Source organism: Condylura cristata, unplaced genomic scaffold (genome assembly GCF_000260355.1).
Source record: "Condylura cristata isolate star-nosed mole 26May11 unplaced genomic scaffold, ConCri1.0 scaffold00027, whole genome shotgun sequence".
Classification (NCBI taxonomy): Eukaryota; Metazoa; Chordata; class Mammalia; order Eulipotyphla; family Talpidae; genus Condylura; species Condylura cristata.
In genome coordinates this window covers 5031833-5049500 of record NW_004567128.1, presented here as the reverse complement: position 1 = coordinate 5049500, position 17668 = coordinate 5031833, and the positions used below count along the sequence as shown (strand labels likewise).

The 17668-nt window shown below is 46.5% G+C and overlaps 1 protein-coding gene across 1 annotated transcript in view; it reads left to right on the top strand.

Annotated features, from left to right (window-relative positions):
• Positions 1–17668, top strand: part of TMEM27 (transmembrane protein 27) — a 32754-nt gene that overhangs the window by 7935 nt on the left and 7151 nt on the right. Inside the window, exons 4-5 of the mRNA XM_012730416.1 lie at positions 8906–9019; positions 12658–12852. Coding sequence (XP_012585870.1) covers positions 8906–9019; positions 12658–12852 — 309 coding nt within the window. The remainder of the gene's footprint in view (positions 1–8905; positions 9020–12657; positions 12853–17668) is intronic.

Sequence of the window (17668 nt, the reverse complement as noted above, 5' to 3'; positions counted from 1 at the left end):
CTGCTCCCCTCAGCAGTGTACTTCGTCGATCTGCCTGTTCTGCTCCCCACTCTGTCTCTGGTGAAGCCTCTCGCCGCCCCTGAGCCTCTGGCCTGGACCCCAGTTCCGTATGCACAAATAAATAAATCTTTAAAAAAAATAGCTGAAGTTTTCTGTTATCTGACAGTCTTTAACTTAAAGAACTGATTATTTTTTCTAAATTTGCAGATTGTCAGGGCTTGGAAGTTGAGCCTTTGACTATTTTATAAGCCTGGAAAGAAACCATCTATGATGACAGTGGTGGAAACTTCAGCAGTATTTGGGACTAAATATTTGTAGCTTTTTTTGTTTGTTTCTAGATATATTGAATACTAGGACTGATTAGGTTCTGTTCCTCCTCCTCCTCCTCCTCCTCCTCCGTTTCAAGTGCCCCTGAGCCACCTAGGTCTAGCATCTGCCCTGTTTGACAGCACAAATAAAGAGCATTCCCACCATCCCAGAAAGTCCCAAGGAGGACACACTCCTGTATCATTAATTCTGAGCTTATACAAATGCCAGATTTTCAGCCTGACAAAAAATCCTTCTCCTTCCAAGGAAATGCTTTTAACGTAGACTTTGTACCAGACTAGGGTGGGAGATCAAATAGTAAATGAAGCATCTGCATGTTCATTAAGAAAAAATTATGTTCTCATAACATTGCAGGCTCTTCTGTTAGAAGATAACATTAGAAGATAACCTAGTTCGATAGTCCTGAAGACCATATTCTGATGTATTGTTAAAGTTATAGTGGGTTAATGTAGAAATCATTTAATCCAATGGCTTTGCTTAAAGTATATGATCTATAGTATAGGTTAGAAATCCAAGCTGATAAATATCTACAATTACTAATTGTCACTTGGTCTGTGAATTCACATGTGTGATATAACAATGTGTTGAATTCAATTCCACATATATATTGAGCACCAATTATAGGTCAAGTGTATGCATAACAGACAGCTGAACTCCTATGAATGTCTTGTCCATGGCTTTTGCACATACTTTTTTTTTCTTAGGTATCTACCTAGGAGGGAAACTGTAGGACTGTGGAGTCCTCAACTTAATGACTCAGTTTAATGATTCTTTCCTTACCATCTCTGAAGTGTTAACCTTCAATTCCATTTCAGCAAGGAGGCTATCTCTTTGAAAGATTTTGAATGCCCTCATAGAAATACACTACATCTGATGCACAAGATTTCAATCCTATAACATGTGCCAATAACAAGTGGTTGCACCCTGAGCATGCTGAAGGACTCAGTCTTTCTTCTGTAACCCAACCACCAACCATACCCATCACCAGCCAGCTCACATACCTGGATTTAAGAGCAATTAATGAAATGCCAAATTATCCCCAACATCTGAAAAACAACTTCAGTTATGCTTCAAGGAGAGCCGGCTAGCAGCTTCAATTTCGCATGGTGGAAGCATGTTATTTTCACAGGCACTTGAGCAGGCTCTCCCACAGCTTAGCGTTCTGTCACCACGTCTTCCTGTGCGTGTTGATGCTTGGTGAGCAACGGTCTTTCTTGTGTTTTAAATCTTTAGATGTGATAATCGTTTTACCTTTCAGCTCATGAAACAGGAAAGGGGGCCAAGGAGAGAAAAAAAAAAAACCTCAAACTCATTTTTCCTGATATTGATGACAGTCTCTCAGAGGAAAGAGGAACTTCGAATTATTCACTAAGACAAAGGTGTGGCTTCTGGTTGTATGTTAGCAAGTTCAGCAAATCACTGGCTGAAATGACTGTTATGGGACAGGGTGCCTGCCTAAAGCCAGCTCTTAAGACTTCAGGAAGCATTTGACTGCAATGTAAATAAGTTCTAACATGCCATCTGCTGGGCAAAATCAATCTTCTGACAGGAGACATTTTCTAGTTTTCACTAATGAGAATGTTCAAACCCAGTGGGGGTTCTGATTTGGTCTATTGATAGGTGGGGAGGCTCTAAGAAAATTGTGCTGAAATTATATTTGCACAGCAAGTTTCGCTGTCCCTGGGATCTCACATTTACTCGGGAGTGCCTGAGAGAGGGAATGATCGTAAGCTAAAGACTCACCAAAAGCAGCAAAAACCTGAAGATCACAAATGACATAGATGACAGGTGTTCAAGGCCTATAGTGCCCGAGCCCAACTGGGGAACCTGCTTGGCTTTCCTATGTTCTTAGGGAATGCTGCCCCTTGTGTCTGTTGGCTACTGGAGAGATTGGGCAAACAGGTATGACAGTAAAGAACTGATGGCCTTCCACAAAGCGTGGGGGCTTTATGTCAGGTGACTCGGGCAAGCCTTCCCGAAGATGCCATTGAAATTTGGACTGAGTTAACGAGAAGGAGCCAGGAAGAGGGAGAGTGTTCCTGGCAGGAATTCACTCTTGGCAGAAAGCACTGGAGGAGGGGCATGCTGCTCCTGCCAGCTGCTAGGCAGTGTGAAAGCCCATGACTATGGCACCAGCAGCTAAGGAGCAGCCTTCACTTGACTGTCTTCCAGGGCCTAGTGGAGGCGCCTGAAAGTGGCAGGGTCCACTCACTACTGGATATGCAAAGAAGAGGCCTTAAAGCAAGATGGGACATGCAGCCAGGAGGAAGAGTGGGGGGTGGTTTGGAAGAAAGATGCCAGAGAGCATACTCTGTCAGAGAAAGGTACAGTCAGGGGCTTCAGATAGCCACGAAGCCCCACAGTGCGCCCTGCGTGGGGAACATGAGGAGACCCCTCCCAGGGCAGAGGACTGCTACCAGGGAGAGAGCATATTGCTTTCTAATTCCCGCTCTCCCCAACCCCTCTCTCATCTCCACATGAGCGAGAATGAAGTGTGGTGGGGTGGGTGGTGGGCAGGTGTGGGAGGAAGTGGGCAGGGACAGAGACGGAGGCCCCTCAGGCTGGTTTCCCGGGGGAGAAGCTCCATGGTCCAGGCAGGAAGATGCTCTGATCAGATGTGTTAGATTGGCCTGAGCTCTCTCCATCTGCCACAGATGCTGTCAGGCCAGGGCGGGGCGGCCAGGCAGTGGCCCAGAGCCAAGGGTGGGCCGCAACAGCTCTTTCCTCACTGTGGTCTGCACAGGGCCACCTTGCGAAGGGCCACCTTGTGGACTGCCTTGGCTGGGCAGTAGACTTAGTAACTGCTTTGAAAACCTTCCATGTGCATGAAATAGATTTCCTCCTCTGCCTAATTCCTCCAGGAGAAGTCTTGTGATCAATCAGGAACAACTTGCTGTTGTGTCCCTATAAGGGGATTAAGGGTCTTGTGCTTGTAAAACAGCAGCCCAGCTCCCATTTAGTCCTTTTGATTGCAGTAACAAGAGCCCGATTCTTACCACCTTGGATGCAGTTGGCCGTGCTTGGCACCCTCGATGAGAAGTGGTCGCAGGGCCAACCAAGTCTTAGAGAACTACCTTCAGCCCAGGGGCCCCGCACTTGACGCAGGGAGTAGGCATTTAACCTCTTTTCACGGATGTGCTTCAAGAAGCCACTTGCTTAAAACAATTGGTCTAATGATGACGGCAGTGGACTCAAGGACTTCCAATCAAGCCCATCTAAATGAAAAAACCTGGAAAATAGAGCTTACTACTCAGCAGTGCCTGTGGCATCTCAGCTTACTTATTGCACGGAACACTTCTGAGGGGCATGCTTAGTCCAATAAGTGCTTCTTGCTTGCTTGATTTCTCATTCTGCGCCAACCCTTGAGGACACTCACCACTCGGAGGCAGGGCCACGGAGGAAGTCACACAGGTTGTGCGTGATCTGTAATGGAGGGAGCGTAGAGCCTTTGCTTGCTGGGAAGTGAACTCCTGAAATCCAGTCCTCACGTTACGTCCTTAGTGCCCACTCTTCTTAAGCCTACCTTTCCCGCTGGCTACCCCATCTACACCACAACCAGGGTCTTTGCATACTGGAGTGTTCTCTCTGCTCGGTTGTCTGAATGATTGTGACTGAGTACAGTTTTGCTTTTCTCTGCCATTTTCTATTGTTGAGTCCTGTCCTGGTTTACTTGATCAGATTTTCTCCTTGCAATAATGCAGAGACAGTGAGTAGAAACAAAGAAGTTCATCGCTCCCTTTTTAATGCATTCATTCATTCATCTATTTCTCCCAACCACTTCCTGAGTGCACCGCCCCCCTCAGGAACACAAGGACTGAGTGCACGGAAGAGACGTGGGACTAGCCAGAGCCCAGAGAACTGTGCTGTGCTTCAGATGGCCAAGGCATTTGATTGTCTTCTGTTGACTCTGCAGCTGATAAAATGCAGCTCAGGTCACAAGAAAGTGACAAAGACTGGGCAAACCACACGATATCTAGAAGCCCTTTGCTCTCCTCACAGTCACGGGTCTCTTCATAGATGGGGTGTGGGGTCTGGTATGCAGATTCCGATGTCTTAGGAGTTAATGGTTTCCACTTTGGTTTTCCATTGATGGACTCAAGACATTGTGACTTGGGTCTTCAAGTGTCTTAGCAGCACTAAACTCCTAATCCTGGCACTTGTGGGAAGGGTTATGGAAGCTAAACGCTTTTACAGCAGGGGGTATTTTCCTAAGCATCTTGACTAACCAGTGTTAGCTCTTAGTAAACACTTGTGACTGAAGAAAGCGTCTCAGTACCCTGGCTTTTAAACCCAGTGCCTATCTGTGGGAGTGCAGTGGACACAAGGAAACCGTGACCCACCCACCCGTTACCCTCGTCGTCCTCCTGAGTCCATGGAAGACTAATCCAAGGTAGGTTTCCTGTGAATGGCCATAGTCGAAATAGTTCCCCACCACCTGGGGAACTCTTACCCTTATGGTCTCAGTTTGTACTCTTGGGGGGCCCAAGACATGGATTAGTTTCTACTTCCTATTCAGCTGTCTCCAGAAGCAGAGTTCTCGTCCCCTGGCCCTTCCCCCGGTTGCTACTTAAGGCTGTGGCCACTCAATCTAAGTACACTGCCTTTATCTGAAGCAAATATCCCCCCCCCATTATATTTCTGTGGTTAGTATTTATTGAGCACAGGTCCCTTTGTGTTTGCTTAAGTCTTCAACTTGATTTTGATCAAGCTCCGCAGCATGGAGGAAGGACAGTTAATGCTTTTGAAGAGGACCTTAAGAGATTAAATGGTTCCCCTTTAGGGGCTGATGTCTGCCTTGGAGAAACACTGCATTCCTTCCAGGGCCCCTGGAGCCAGGAAGCATAGTTCACGGGGTGGGGCTGCAGGAGTGTGTCTGGACACTGCTCTGTGGACCGCGTCGCCCACCTCCTCCCCCTGCTTTCTTTGGCTTTATAGCTCTTCTCCCACCTGGCGGTGTGTACATTTCCTGGTTTATCTTGTCTCCACCTGGACAAAGCAAGCGCGGCGGGCAAGGGGACTTTGCTTTGTTTACAGCGTGTTTTCTGACCCTCTCGGGGTTCCATGAAATTCATGAGTAGGCCATTGACAGAGGCTTTACCTGGGAAGAACAAAGGAGGCCCCGTATCCGAATGACTCTCACCTGGTTTCTAGCATGCCAGAAACCAGGCCTCCTGTGCCAGGCACAATACTCGGTGTTGGTTGATTTCTACAACCCATGTGGGCTACACGGACAGCCCACTTCCCACCTTTCTCACCCACCAGTGTGTTTTTGAGATCTACTCCTTGGTAGAAACTGAGAGTGGGTCGGGGTGTGCCAGCAGGGGGCGTGTGTCCTGCAGGGGATCTGGCAATGCCCGGAGATCTGTTCTGTTGTCCTTCCTGGAGATGGTCCCAAGTGGCTGGAGATAGAAGGCCGGGGCCGCCAGCCCAGCCCTTGACAACACAGCGGATGTGCCTTGTCCATTGGCCGGCCCGTGGGTGGACCAATTCTCTGCGGATTCTCTGCTCTGATAAAGAGCGTCGCACAGAGCATCCTCACCAACCCTGTGAGTGTGTGTGTGAGTGTGTGTACAAGTGCTCTAAGAAACCCTGGGACTGTTGCCCCCACAGCTGGGTCCACAGACACCCACAGCACTGCCTGGGATTCCACTTCTCAGCACCTCTACCTGCATTTGGCTTTATTTAACCTTTACATTTCTGCCAAGCTTTGAAGAGTCCGATGAGTGTCTCATTTGCAAGAATTTGCATTTTCTGCATGCTGATGAGGCCAAACCCTGAATAAGTCACGCCCCACAGCCTTCTCCGAACTCAGGGTCAGGAGTTGCCAAGGGTGCCCCACTTGGTTTTGTGCCCCCTTTTTACCTGTACTGGGAAGTGGGTCTTCTGGGAGACCAAGCCGGCCTGCTTTCTGCCAGCAGAAGTCGCTGTTCCGGGCTGCTCTCCACCAGTGTGGTTTAGACCCTCCGCCTCGGCCCCCTTCACCCCCAGCCCTCCCTGGGTTTCTGTGTATCACCGGAGGCACTTTTGTTTTCTCAGCGTGGGCATGCCAGTGGCACCTAGAGGCAGAGGCTTCTGCCCAGACCGGCACCCAACGCAGCAAAGAAAACCTGACCCCAAATGTTCAGTGTCAGGCGGGGAGGCCACCGGTGGTGCCCAGGCGACCCCAATGTGTGCGTCGTTCCAAGAAAGACTAGGACACTCTTTGATTGTAAGGCCACCAGTGTTATTTCAAACTGGAAACAAACTGGGCAGGGAAGCACCTTCCTTGGGGTGTTTTAGAAAGGCAGGGCAGGTGGGCAGGAAGAAGCCACGGTTTTGATATCAACCTGATCTTAGAATGAGCTGGGCTTGGGCAGGGGCAGGGGCTGGGCGGGGCAGGGCCGGGAGGGGTGGCCTGGGATGTCAGACTGCCAAAGGCTGGCGCAGGGGCCAGCCGCTCAGAGAACTGCGGGCAAGGGCAGTCTAGAAACTTCTGGCCACTCTGAGCAAGGGGCGGCGAGGGGGTGCCACCGGCTGGTGGTCCTGCGGAGGCCAGATTAGCACGCAGGGACGGCTGGGGGCTTGGGTGGAGGCCAGGCCTTTGTCAGCTGCGCCGCGGGCGCCCGGGCTTATCCTCAGAGGCCCGGGTCTCGGCTCGAAGGTGGCCAGCACGCCGTCTCTCCACAGTGGCCTGAAGGCGGATGGTCTTGGCTGGCAGCTCTCGCTGGACCTGGCGCTCTTAAACCACAAGGGCCCCGCCCGCCTGCCCTTGTGGCAGCGTCGGGTGAGCTCCCACTGCAGCCTGGTGTCCTTGGCCGTGGGGTCAGGACGGGGCGAGCCGATGCTCACGCTGGCCCTGTGCTCTAGACGCGCGATTTTCAGGGTCATCAGGTTTCGACTGCGTCGGGGGCAGCGGGCCTTCCACTGCCACTGCTGGGCCTGGAGGGCGAGGGCCAGGCCGAGCGCCACGGTGTTGCGGCGAGGCCCGCCCTGGAGGCGGTGGCGGTGGCGGGCCTCGGGGCCGCTGGGCCTGTAGGTGATGGTGCAGCCGCTGCCCACCGGCGGCAGGGTGGGCAGTGGCTGGGATCGCAGCCAGGGCGCGGGGGGCAGGTAGATGACCGGGCACGGGTCTGCCTCCAGCCGGCGGAAGGCGGGTGTGCGCCGCTGGCCTGGGCGCTGCTGGGCGGGGACCAGCAGCGCGGTCTTGGCCCTGCTCAGGAGCTTGCTCAGGAAGCTGCCCATGATGGCGCGGCAGCGTCTGGCTCTGGAGGTGGGGAAGTTGGCGGGCGTTCTGGAGAGCCTGAGCGGTGGCGGTTGGCATGGCGCGCGGGAACGCGAGGGTGTCGTCACAGTCGGGCTGCGGGGCATGGGTTCCTGCGCATGCCAGGCTGCGGGGAGGGCGGCGCCCCGCGGACAGTGGCAAGTGCGGGGCGCTTCTGCCCTCTCAGCCAGCAACCAGCTGGGGACCAAAGAATGGCTGTTGCACTTGACATTTCAAAGGGGGGAATCTACTATTCTTTTCTACCAGCTCATGGAAATCTGGGGAAATTGCAGAGGATTGCTTCCTGCCATCATGGAAGTGACCCTAATACACGGCACACTGGCTTATGGAAAACCTAATCTCCATTTCCTCTCATTAGTAATGCTTTCTAAAGAGTTATTTGTTTATGTATAGAGGAACTGGGGTGTAGGCCAGTGGTGTGGCTGTGAGAGGCTTCACCAGACAGGTGGGGAGCAGAACAGGCAGGTCCACTGTTGAGGGGAGCAGCAGGGAGATAGGAGAGGTCTGCTGTACCCTGTGGGTCACCTCCCTGCCCAGGGATAGAACTTGTGCTGCAGTGGCTGGAGACAACTTCACAGGGCTTTGCTATTACTTTTGTGCCACCAGGGTTGGTCCTAGTGTTTGGATTTTGATGTTACTTTAGAGGTTACTTTTGTCCTTATGGAAGTAGTGAAAAGCGTTCGGCATTTATGGTTTTGAAACTGCAATTTTCTCTTACAATGTTCAATTCAATTTGTGCCTTCAGATGTACAGCATATCTCTGAACTCTAATGCCATTTCTTCCTTGTCATTTCCCCTGTAATCCAAGCAGACGAGAGTGAGGCACATTGCCAGTTTATGGTTGGAGTTCAGGTAACCATAGAAGTGTTCAGAGGCTGTTGGCAAATATCATGGCCCTTTGTTGGCAGGTCTGTTACTGGGCTGGGTGAATACTAGCCTGGAGGGAGGAGTGGACATGGTGACCAAAAGGGCATATTAGATCAAGAATGCAACATGTTTATGTGGAGGAGGCAAGGCCCTGAATGAGGGCCTTCCAAAAGCCTTGATGGTGGAACAGACCTGTGGTTCAGACATGCTGTGTGTTGTGGAAGCAGAGTACTGGGAGCTCGCAGGTGATGGGGAGTGAGATTCCTAATGCTCTCCATAGACTAGTTCTTTTCTTTTGTTTTAGTATACTCCTTATTTAAGGAGTACTATTTCATGATTGTTTCATGTATGTCTAAGGTGCCTCTTAAAATGGCAGTAACACCTGAGTGTATGTCTAGTGCCTTTGGGTATTATTTTTCAATAACCTTTTTTTCTTCTCTTTATCTGCAGTATTTCCCAGGTCCTGCTTTGCAATGTTACCCAGCGGGTATCATTCTGGTTTGTAGTTACAGACCGTGCACAGAGTCACACAATTCCTGCTGGTGAGGTACAGTCTGCCATAAGGTAATCACTGCTTCATATACCTTCTACTGATAAATCAGCTTGTTTAGTAATTCATCTGTTTTCATTGATATTAAAGAATTCTCTGAGCCTCACAGTGATCTATTTATTAAGGTGTCAAAAATGTCATTTTGTTAGTTTGTATTAGAGATTCACGTAGAGCAGTGTTTCTCCTCTGGGGCAGGTTTGCCTTCAATGAGACATTGACAGTATCCGGAGATGCTGAGTGCTGGGTGAGGGGGTCGCAGTTGGAGGAGTGGTGCCACCGCCATCACATAGGCAGAAAAGTCAGAGATGCTGCTCCGCATCCTTCTATCACCAGACACTGCCTCACACCAAAGAATTATGCAACCCCAAATGTCAGTCATGCTGTGATTGCGATATTCTGGCTTCCCTGTTAGCCAAGAATGTTTATCATGGCTTCACGGGCAAGATCGCCTCTTAGAGCACATGTTTATTGCATGGATTCAAGAGCTGGCGTGCTTAGGTTTTTGAGCCTGGTTTTGTTTCTTGCCAATTATTTGAACACAAACGAGTCACTTCCCCTCCCTCTGCCTTCCTCTTAGCATCTTTAAAATGGGTATAATTATGGTATCCTCTCAGAGCTGCCGAGTCGACTAAGGGAGTTGGTAAGTGTAAGGCATTTTGAGGGACAAGGCACATCTTTGACTTTTACTTAGAAACTGAGAAAACACTTCCTGTTTTGGAATTAATCGTCTTGAGTCAATATGCAGTCTTTACCTTTAAAAGGTAGTTTTTTAAAAAAAGGTACATGCAAGTTAAAAATAAATGCCATCAGGGCCCTCCCTGGTGGCACAGTGGGTTAAAGCACTGCACTAAGAAGCTTAAGCCACTTCCACATGAGTTCGATCCCCGCCTGCCCTGGAGGAGATCCACATGGCGAGGCAGACCTCTCCTGACCCGCCCGCTGCTCCCCTCAGCAGTGTACTTCATCGATCTGCCTGTTCTGCTGCCCACTCTGTATCTGGTGAATCTTCTCACCCTCCACATCTCTGGCCTGCACCCCAGTTCTATATGAATAAATAAATCTTAAAAAAAAAAAAAATGCCATCAAAGACAATTATCTTACTTATGAGGTAACTAGTGATGTTAAACCTGGTCCAGAGGAGACTTCAAGAAAACACAAATGCACGGGAGTGATGGGTGGCAATGGTCACTTATTCAGCTAACACCAGCTTATGTACTAGCAATCGATACTGCCCCGTCAGAACAGCTCATTGGATTTTCTGTGCAAAACAAGCATTTACATTGTGTCCACTTTCTACAGTGTATAGATTTGCAAAATAATCCAAAGACAATAAAAGTTGGAAATTATCCAGAAGGGTGTGCTTTCTGGATCATCTGTAATATTTTTTGCCCATTTCAAGATTTGCTTTGTTCCTGTCTCCTTCCTTCTCTCCTTGTCACCCTAACAAACTTTCAAAAGTGAAACATGTTCTTTTCTTCAAAGAAAGTGAAGGACCCCAAAATTTGTTTAATTTCAGTGAATGCGTACTTTATGTGTGTCAAAACTTTAAAGTGCCACATGTGATTGATGTTGCGCAAAGATGGATTTGGAGGAATGAGTTCAGGAAATAACCCATTTCTCCCCAAAAGAGAATGAAACAGAGTTATTTGCACAAAGGATTTACAGGTCACTGAAATGTTTGTTATTGAGAAATAGTTCGTGAAGAACTCATGGTACGCTCTGTACAATATTACCATTTAAGATAATGAGTATATGATCAAATGCCAGAGGTTTTGGTGTGAATAAGCCTCTGTTTCCCTTACTGAAGCAAGGGCATTGAAGATCTGTACCAATGGGGAATGATTTAATTTGTTCTAGCCAGAAAATGTGACCTAAATTGTTTCTGCAGTTTTGCTATTAAGAATATTGTTAAGACTTAACCTCTTAGGGATTAAAAAGAGGGAATATCCTGTTACCTTTGGGGTCTAGACCTACCCTGTCTCACACAGTGCTCACTCACCACATGTGGCTCTAGAGCTCTCTAAGTGTCACTCAGTCAAAGTTAGATATATGCACTGTGTGTAACGGACACACCAAATTTCAGGGACTTAGCACAAAAGAAACTGTAAGCCATCTCAATACCGGCCACACATTGAAATTCTGTTTTCTTGGCTATATTGGATACAAGTATATTGTTAAAATATCACCTATTTCTTCTTATGCTTTTTAAAATGCAGCTCCTAGAAAAGTGTAAGTCATGCATGACCCTCACACTATGTTTTCTGTTTTCCAGCGCCCCTAAGGGCAGATGCTGTCAGCCGGTGTGTTGTCAGTTCCATAAAGGCCATCAAATATTTCCCAGAAATGTCCTCTTCTACTTTGCAAATTATAGTTGAGATTCACTTATTTGGTTTCAGTCAAATGGGACTAACAGCCCCTACCACCAAAACTGCTGACTTCCTCCAGGAAAATTCACATATTTACCTTTATATATATATATTTTGGCTTTTGGATCCTGAAAGTACTTTAGTTCTGTAGAGCTACTTGCAGCTTCCTGAACATATTGTGACATGTCCTGTCTCCATTTCTGTTTGCCACTACTTACTTTGACTAAAGAACTCCTCATCCCCCAAAACATAGCTTAAAAGTTGCTTTCTCAGGAAAAGCAGCCCTGATGTCTCACTGTGAGTTCCTTGCCCCACCACGCCTCCCATTTGTGCCTGTATTTGCCTCTCTCACAGTTGCCTGACTGTGATGGTGGACGTGCTGCTCTACGTCCTCCAACACTGTAGGGTCCTTCCCAGTCTTGTCTCATTTTCTATCCTGCACCTAGCACAGTATATGGCACCTAGTAAGCTTTCAGCCACTGCTTGTGGAGCTAATGAAAAAATAAAAGAGCAAATGAAAGGCTTTGGAACTGCTCCTCACTTCATGCTTTCTGCACTAGTTTTCGTCTCATGTTTACCACTCACCTTTTACAAATATATATATATATGCATATATATGTATATATATGTATATGTGTATATATATATGTATATGTGTGTGTGTGTATATATATATATATATTTTACATCATTCTTCATTTTGTACAGCTTTTCATCTCGGTTGTAATCTCCATAGACTTCCCACCACCACCTCACCCCTGTGCCATCACCATCGTCCCCTGTGTTCTTCCTGCCCTACTTTTGATCCTGTTCCCCTCTCCTCTCCTGTAGAATGTCTCTGGTTTATAGCTGTCAGTTTTTACATATAATTTCATCGTTTTGGCTGTTGGTATTTATGTCAGCCAGCTTAAATAGAATTCTATCATTTTAATCTAGATGTCACCTCTCAAGAAATAAAAAATGATAGACTCACCTAAAACTTACATGATGTTATAGACCAATGTCACCTCAAATTAAAAGAAACACCACTTTTGGAACAGCTCAATTCTCAGGACATCTGGCTACATGTGAAACATTGTAACAAGGAGGGTGATAATGCATAGGCCACCATTGCAACTTCCAGAAGAGAGCGACAGCATGATTGCCCCTATCAAACTTTTCTAGTCAACCTGAGGTGTCTGCTAGGGGGTGCTTTGGCTATAGAGATAGTTATAATCATGGATAACACTGTACCTGTTTTTAATGCTTTTTGTCTGGTTTTGTTTTTGATCATTATTGTCTTTTAGAATGAATAGGAACCGGATCAACAATGCCTTCCTTTTGAATGACCAGACTCTGGAATTTTTAAAAATTCCTTCCACTCTTGCACCACCCACTGACCCATCTGTACCCATCTGGATTATTGTATTTGGTGTGATATTTTGCATTGTTATTATTGCAATCACGCTGTTGATTCTATCAGGAATCCGGCAACGGAGAAGGTAAGATATTTAAATGAACTGATTTAAAGAGCATTTTCCTATTTTTCCCCCACTGGGGAAAAAAAAAAAAAACAAGGAGAAAATTTTCCCCAGTTGAAGGTAATACCTTCAATCTGAAACTGTGAAAAAAGAAATGGTAATGTTCAAATTATCACCTATGTTCTTCTTCTTTTTTTAAAGATTTGCTTATGCTTACAGAACTGGGGTACAGGCCAGAGGTGTGGTAGGTGAGAGGATTCACCAGAGACAGAGTTGGGAGCAGAACAGGCAGATTGACAAAGTACACTGCAGAGGGGAGCAGCGGGCGGGTCAGGAGAGGTCTGCTGTGCCATGTGGGTCAGCTCCCCGGCTGGGGATTGAACTTGTGCTGCAGTGGCTTTGGAGAGCTTCATAATGTGGTGCTTTAACCCTTTGTACCACCAGGGAGAGCCCTATGTTCTTATTTTTAGATACTTGTAAGAGCCCAGTGCACATGACTTAACTATGATTCCTTCCATAGCTGTCTTTCCATTCTACAATATATGCATGTTTCATATCCAGAGTCAAATTTAATACCTTTTTTATGCTTTTGAAAGCTGGGTATTCAGAGCTAAGCAGGCCTTTTGGGTGGGCATTTAATCACTGGTAGTCAGCCCTCCAAGTGCTAGCAGTTCCACGGTTCTTTCCCTGTCTCCCCACCAGGGCCTGCCTCTTGGCCCAGTGCCTTTAGGTGGCCATCTTGTTCTAGATACTTTGTGCCTTTTTGTACTTCTCTCCTTTTGATGGACACTCATCCCTTTAGTGCCTATGATATTGTATGGAACTGTGTTCCTCAAAGTGACCTTTTAATCAGCTCCATACATCAGAATTACTTGTTCAGAATGTAGGTTCCTTGGCTCTACCAGAGACCTGCTAAATTAGAATCTGAGGGGGGTGCACTTTAATGAATTTCCAGGTTATTTTGATTCACTTAGTTCAAAAACTTCCAATTTTACTACATAATGTATTGCTACTCCTTGAGTAAATTGACCTGGATTCTGGGGATACTTGCAAATGTTAATGCATAAATTATTGCTGTCACATCAAGAGAAAACTTCAAAGCAGGATGAAAGTTACTAAGGTAGTAGGGCAGGAGGAGAGGAGATAGGATTTTTCTGCACGATGAAAGGTGAAAATAATTTTGCTTACAAGTACCTGTGATCCAGAAGGGAAGCGGAGAGAGTCCTCAGCTCTTTACTAGACACTTTGATACTCCTAAACCTTCCTGTTTGGTACTAAGGAAGAGGAATTCTGGTGACTGGGGGTCACAGGGATGTGCATTGGTTTTCAGAAACACTGGTGCCCACACAAAACATGTGGGGTGTATTTGGTCAAGTGTGTGTTCAACTAAATGCCCTCCTGAGGTTTACTACTTTCCAAATACTTCATTCTAGTTACTAGTAGAAAGTAATCATTTTAAATTTTTTTTTAAAAGATTTCTTTATGCATACAGAACTGGGGTACAGGCCAGAGGTGTGGAGGTGAGAGAATTCACCAGAGACAGAGTGGGGACAGAACAGGTAGATTGATGGAAAGACACTGCTGAGGGGAGCAGCAGGCGAGACAGGAGACATGTTGCACCATATGGGTCACCTCCCTGGCCAGGGATCAAACTCACACTGAAGCAGCCACAGATAGCTTCATAGTGCTGCACTTTAACCCATGGCACCACAAGGGAGGGCCCGCATTATAAATCTTGGACTGCATGCATTCTTTTTTCACAAGTGATAGGTATGAAGTAAATGTGATTTATATTTAGTTCCTAAAATTAAACTCGCTGGTTAAGATCAACTTGTACTTGCTTGGTTTTTTGATCTTGGCACAATATGTAATGCAAAGGGACTTCGTACCAGTTGTCTGCGTGGTTTGTTAGAACATTAGGAAATATTCTCTTGCTGTATTTGAAAACCCTCATGATTGTAACCTTTGAGAATCCACTCCATCTGCTTGGTTTCCAGTGCTCTCATTAGTATGATAAGGTGTAGGTGTTGGAAGAATGGACTCTGGAGCTATACTGCTTAGAGTCAAAGTATTCATCGCCTAGAGTCTGCTCTTGTATATAATGTATTAAGTGCATGGCTCGCAGGAAGCACAGGCTACAAGTCAGGGAAACCAAGCTCAGGAGAATATGATTTGTGGTGCTAGCGTCAAGTTGGTTAAGTTTTTCTTTGCTGTCTGAATAGATAACTTTGCTGGAGCAACAGTGAGGTTTACTGGAAATAATTAACTTGGTGGGGTAAAAAGAGTTAATACAGTAGTGTGCTTAGACCGGTGCCTGGCACACAGTGAGCGCTCAATAAGTGTTAGCTGCCACTGTTATTTTATTATCCTGCCATTTGCTGGTCTTTCAGCTAGTTTGTGCTAGGATCAGCTATCTCTTTCCTTCTGAGCAGATTCTGCAGTAATATAATAAATGAGTGTGTGGCATCATAAGCTGTTGCCTGGGAGGAGGGATGCTGTTGTCACAGCCTTGCCTTGACAAATTCATCACATGTTCAAACTGGGAAAACAGATGGACAGATCTCTTGTAAACTTGTAGAGCATCAATAATTAGCAAATAGAGTCAGGACAATTAGGACAACTTTCCAAAGATAAATTGATTTGCTATATTTTAAGTTTGATATGATCTGTGATGTGTTTCTTTTGGGCGAAGTGTTGCTTCAAAAGTGTGGAGAATGTGTAGTCTTAAGTACATTTGATAATTGTAATCGAAGCCCTTTCTAATCATTGAAAAGATAGGTTTGGTCCCTAAAGCCTTTAGTCTTGGAGAAGCTAGTCCAGGAAATGTTCAACAATCCAATCCATGTGGTAGATCATAATGAAGGTAGCTTGTATGGTACTGAATCCTAAAATAAGAATGCCACGAGTGACCCCATGCCATGTGAGTCACCAGGGAGAAGAGTGCCAGAGTCATCATTGTCGAGGAAGTTTCTCAAGTCAAGTTTTATTAGCAGCTGTGCCAGTGGTGTCAACGGCAGCATCACATTGGTGCTAAGAGACCCTGGTTGGGACGTGTGCATGCTGTGAACCCCAGTCGAGGTGGATTCAAATACCAGCTGTCACCCTCTGGCTGAATGACCTTGGTGGAGTCATTTCATTCCCACGGGTCTGTTTCTGTTTGTAGCAGGGCAATAATATATCACAGAGCTTCCATCAGGATTGGATGAGAGGACTGTGTTTAAAGCACCTGGGATATGGTATAAATTAAAATTATTATTATTATTCAACATCAACTGCACCTATTTCTGTGATCAGGCAATGTTGTCAAAGGATCTCTTTTCTGTTCAGATATTGCCGCTATAATGTATGAGATTTTCCTGTTCAATGGCATATTGGAATTTTATTAACAGACACTTATTTTAAAAGACAAGTGACCCTATTAGGCCTACTGCTTACTATAATCATTAATTGACTAAGCAGCTTTTTTTTTTCAATTATATTTATTTATGCATACAGAACTGGGGTACAGGCCAGAGGCTCAGGGGTGGTGAGAGGCTTCACCAGAGACAGAGTGGGGAGCAGAACAGGCAGATTGATGAAGTACACTGCTGAGGGGAGCAGCGGGCAGGTCAGGAGAGGTCTGCCGCACCATGTGGTCACCTCCAGGGCAGGCGGGGATCGAACTCATGCTGAAGTGGCTTTAGCTTCTTAGTGCTGTGTTTTAACCCACTGCGCCACCAGGGAGGGCCCTAAGCAGTGTTTTTTGTGTTTTGTTTTTTTTTAAATGCCAACGAACAGCTTGATTATAAGCTTGAATCAGCCACCTTCAACACGCCGTTGCAACTGCCAGCTCCTTGTGAAAAAGTTGGAGGAAATTGCTTCTCTATTGCCATTTAGTTGAGAACATCAGTTTGTAGAAATGACAGATCTGTTGAAGGAAAAAAGCTGAAGAAGGAATCTTTTTTTGGTAGCTTTTGGGCTAGAAATTAAGGGTTGGGTATGTGGGAGGGCAATGAAGATGGACTGCATATACTTCACAGTGATATGCCAGATCTGTGTTTAGCCCAGCCTAGACATTGTTTTTGTTTGTTTTTAAAGATTTATTTATTTATACATACAAGAGCTGGGGTGTAGGCCAGGGTTGCAGAGAGTGAGAGGATTCACCAGAGACAGAGTTGTTGCAATAGGAACTTTGGAAACAAAGAGGTACACAGCAGTGATAGAGCAGCTTTGCGAGGCGAGACCCTGCTACTGGAGCACACGTTCTTGTGCCATTTATTGAAAGTGCACAGACTAGTAAAAGCTGATCATGTGGGCCCTCTCTGGTGGCACAGCAGGTTAAAGCCCAACACTGCAAAACTGGCTGCAGCTGCTTTGCTGTGAGTTTGATCCCTGGCCCGGAGGTGACCCACGTGGCACAGCAGACCTCTCCTGTCTCCCCGCTGCTCCCCTCAGCAGTGTACTTCATCCATCTGCCTGTTTTGCTCTCTACTCTGTCTCTGGTGAATATTCTTACCGTCCCTGCACCTCTGGCCTATACCCCTGTCCTGTAGGCATAAATAAAAAAAAAAAATAGCTGATTATGCAATAGTAGTATGAGGAATAAAGACCACAGGGTGGGACAGAAATGGGGACAAAGCTTGATGAGGGTCAGGGAAGGGGACATTGTGAGCATATGTCAAGACACATTTGCATCATGAAAGTAGTTGATGTTATCACAGGCAGAGTTATCCCAAGACTGCCATGGGGACAGTAACATCATCAGGTCAGTGGCAGCCTGGGTGTCCCTGGGCCTGCCTCGTGATGTGTTCTATACTCTGTAGGTAGTCAAGGAATATTTTGCTGTGATTTGTGGATA